General features: G+C 54.9%; 1 protein-coding gene across 1 annotated transcript in view; it reads left to right on the forward strand.

Moving 5' to 3' along the window:
• The window catches only part of RHPN1 (rhophilin, Rho GTPase binding protein 1), a gene marked incomplete at its 5' end in the record, with an annotated part of 42,271 nt that overhangs the window by 27,616 nt on the left and 10,606 nt on the right, over window positions 1–4,049 (forward strand). Inside the window, one exon of the mRNA XM_015416631.1 lies at window positions 1,681–1,875. Coding sequence (XP_015272117.1) covers window positions 1,681–1,875 — 195 coding nt within the window. The remainder of the gene's footprint in view (window positions 1–1,680; window positions 1,876–4,049) is intronic.

Genomic DNA, 4,049 nt, shown 5'->3' on the forward strand with positions numbered 1-4,049 from the left:
CTCCGCGGTGAGGGCCGATCCTCACACCCCCCCCCCCCCAATAGCTAGCAACCCAAAACAGTCCAGTGGAGCCTGAGCAGTGGGTGTTGCCTTCTGACACACTTCCGGTGATGTCAGGGGGTGTGGCATATGCTAATAAGTTATGCTAATGAGCTCCGGCACATCTTTTTCTACGAAGTGACCCCTGGGGACGACTATAGTAAAAAGCCAAGTAGGGATTGGGAGAGAGTTCTTACGCCGTATGCAGGCAGGAGTCTGTCTTTCCGTGGCAGAGGCCTCGTGGAGCGGCAGGGGCATTGCTGCTTGCGGTGGGCACGCGCCGTCCCACCGCTGTCCGCTTGCGAGCATTGCAGGGTTTTGCTGTGTTTCGGAAACCGGCGGACGCTTTCAGACCAGAGACGGCAGGTTGGACCCCACAGGCCTCTTCCGCTGGTGGGGGTGTCCTCCCCCAGCAGAAAGAAACTTCTCCAACGCAGAGGGCGTGAGGCTCCATCCTCTAGCAGAATTGGCCCCTGGGATCCAGACGGCTGCAGAGCAAAGGGAGTGAGATTTTAACCATGTGGGAAATGATGCTTCCACCAGCGTGCCGACTTATTTTTTTCTGTTGCCCCAGAATCAGCAGGTTGAAATTAAATCAAAAGAGTTTTGGGCTAAACATTAGGAAGCACTTCCTGGCCGTTTGCGCGGTTCCTCAGTGGAGCAGGCTTCCTCGGGAGGTGGGGGCTCTCCTGCTTTGGAGGTTTTCAAGCAGAGGCTGGATGGCCCCATCTGACAGCAATGCGGATTCTGCAAACTTGGGCAGATCCCGAGAAGGGGAGGGCAGGAAGGGGTTGCCTCAGTGCTCAGTTCTGGTGGCCCTTTCTTACACGCCCAGGGAAATGCGGATCACCACGTTCGGGTCAGGAAGCAGTTTTTCTCCAGGCCAGTTTGGCCGGGGATTCTGGAGGTTTTTTGTCATCTTCTGGGCGTGGAACAGGGGGTCACTGGTGATGCTCCCTCTAAGCTGTGGGGTCTTGTGAGCAAAAATTCTACTTTGTGAGCTACCGGCATTAAAGTTGTGAGCAAGCGATTTGGCTGCTGCATCAATTAGTTTGCTCTGGAGCCGTCCCTCCTGAGTTAAGACAAAAATGTGTGAGCCGGAGGCTAAAAAACTGTGGGCTAGCTCACCCTAACTCAGCTTAGAGGGAACACTGGTCACTGGCAGTGTTCCCTCTAAGCTGAGTTAGGGTGAGCTAGCTGTGTTTATTAGCCTCCGGCTCACACATTTTTGTCTTGGCTCAGGAAGGATGGGGCTCCAGAGCAAACTAGTTTATGCAGCAGCCAAATCGCTCGCTCACAGCTTTAATGCCAGTCGCTCACAAAGTAGAATTTTTGCTCACAAGACTCCACGGCTTAGAGGGAGCACCGGTCAGAGATGTGCCACAGTGGAATCGGCTACCTGGGGAGGTGGTGGACTCCCCCTCACGGGCTGTCTTTAAGCAGCGGCTGGACAAAACGCTTGTCAGGGATGCTCTCGGCTGCTCCTGCACTGAGCGGGGGGGTTGGAATAGATGGCCTGTGGGGCCCCTCTCGACTCTCTGGGTGCTGCTGTCCATGAAGCCGCGCAAAGGCCCCAAGAAGGCCTACGTGGTGCACAGAGGTGACGCTGCTCCACTTTTGCTCTCTGGTGCCTCTCCGCAGGGAAGGCGCACCTGAAGAAGGCCATCATGAGGCACGAGGAGGCCATGCGGCTGCACGGCCTGTGCAAGATCCTGCGGAAGATGGACATCCTCCAGGAGGTGCTCTGCTTCGCCCACAAGCGCTCCCTCAGCAAGTACGCGGAGATCGACCACGAGGAAGACTTCTTCGAGACCGTGGATGCTCCCGATGTCCACCGTAAGTGAGCCGGCAGGCGGGGGCTTGGTGGCCTGGGCCGGGCCGGGCCTGACTTTTGCGTTTAGAAAAGAGACAACTAAAGGGGAAGGGGGGACATGAGAGAGGTTTATGAAATTATGCCTGGGGCGGAGAGAGAGGACAAAGGGGGAACTTCTTCTCCCTCTCCCAAAAGACTAGAACTCGAGGGCCTCCAGTGAAGTGGATGGGCAGTAGGTTCGGGACAGACGAGGGAATACTACTTTACGCAGAGAGTGATTCAGATGTGGAGTTCACTGCCAGAGGATGGAGTGATGGCCACAGGAATAGATAGCTTTAAAAGGGAATTAGATTAATGGAGGATCAGTCTATCAGCAGCTACTACCCATGGTGACTGAGGGGAACCTCCACAGTCAGAGGTACTAAGCCTCTGAATCCCAGAGCCAGGAGGTAACATCAGAGGAACTGGTTGGCCACGGTGTGAGGCAGGATTCTCGACGTGATAGGCCACTGGTCTGATCCAGCAGGGTTCTTCTGATGTTCTGATCAGGGGAAGGCCTCGGCTTCTGTGCCCTGCTTTTGGCCCTCCAGAGGAACTGGTTGGCCACTGTGTGAGATGGGGTGCTGGACTAGATGGACTGTTGGTCTGATCCAGCAGGGCTCTTCTGATGTTCTGATCAGGGGAAGGCCTCGGCTTCTGTGCCCTGCTGTTGGCCCTCCAGAGGAACACGTTGGCCCCTGTGTGAGGCAGGATGCTGGACTAGAGGGACCCTCACCAGTCTGACCCAGCAGGGCTCTTCTGGTGTCCTTATCAGGGGCAGGGCTCGGCCTCTCTGCCCTGTTGCTGGCCCTCCAGAGGAACTGGTTGGCCACTGTGTGAGACGGGGTGCTGGACTGGATGGACCCTCACTGGTCTGATCCAGCAGGGCTCTTCTGATGTCCTTATGAAGGCCTCGGCCTCTCTGCCCTGTTGGTGGACTTCCAAAGGAACTGGTTGGCCACCCTGTGAGACAGGATGCTGTGGACTGGATGGAACACTGGTTGTCACTCCTAGCAGCATAGATTTAAGAGACTGAGCTCTGAGCGCTATTTTTACAGGATAATTGTGTCCCAAGGCAGTCTTGACATTTGTCCCTCAAGATAACAACCAAAAATGGCTTTCCCAGGACAGACAAAGACTCGGAAAACCTTGTGACAGTTTGCATGAGAATTGAGGTCGGGTGTAAATGGAGGTGTTGATGTGCTTCTGATAAGATTAGCTAGGTGTGTCTCTGACTGGCTGAATACCCTTTCCAGGAATGGCCAGAGGGATGTTCTCAGGAGGGGTTTTGATGTAAAATAGGGTTTGGGCTGGCACTCTGATGGCTCTCTCCGGTGACTCAGAGGCTACACCAGTTTGGTGTAGTGGTTAAGTGTGCGGACTCTAATCTGGGAGAACCGGGTTTGATTCCCCACTCCTCCACTTGCACCTGGCTGAATGGCCTTGGGTCAGTCAGAAGCTGGTTGGGTGTAAACGGAGGTGTTGATGTGCTTCTGATAAGATTAGCTGGGTGTGTCTGTGACTGGCTGAATACCCTTTCAAGGAATGGCCAGAGGGATGTTCTCGGGAGAGGTTTTGATGTAAAATAGGGTTTGGGCTGGAGCTCTGATGGCCCTCTCCGGTGATTCAGAGGGCGAATGGATTCCTGATCAAACTAATCAAAGAGGAACCATGCCGCTTGGAAACCCTCCTTTTGTGCTAGGTGGGAAAGAGAGGAGCTGTCATTGTGAAAGAAATGCGGGTGTGCACAGGTGAGGGGAGGCTGACAGGATTATTGATCCAGGTTGAATGGGGTTGGCTCTGGGGCGAGGCAGGTCCATTGTCTGGCAGCTATGCAGATGTCGGGGCGGAGGGCTGGGTCTGGCCAAGAACTCACACCTTTCAGGGGTTTCGCCTGGGCATGATTCTGAGGCCTGCCTGCCTGCCTGGGATCCATCTTGTTTCTACTTTGGTCAAGTCTGCCTGGCGTACGTACTGCTGGGGGTGCTGCACGATGGGGGTGTTCTCCTCCATATTGGCTCTCAGTAAAGGGGGGGGGGTCTGCCCGCTCATGGGGTGAGTTCCAGCAGGGCTCTTCTGGTGTTCTTATGATTCCCCTACCCAAGTAGCTCAGCGCCGTCTGCTCCCTTTATTTATTTTGACTTTCTTTCTGGAGCTG

This window comes from Gekko japonicus, unplaced genomic scaffold, assembly GCF_001447785.1.
Source record: "Gekko japonicus isolate JY-2015 unplaced genomic scaffold, Gekko_japonicus_V1.1 scaffold4839, whole genome shotgun sequence".
NCBI lineage: Eukaryota > Metazoa > Chordata > Lepidosauria > Squamata > Gekkonidae > Gekko > Gekko japonicus.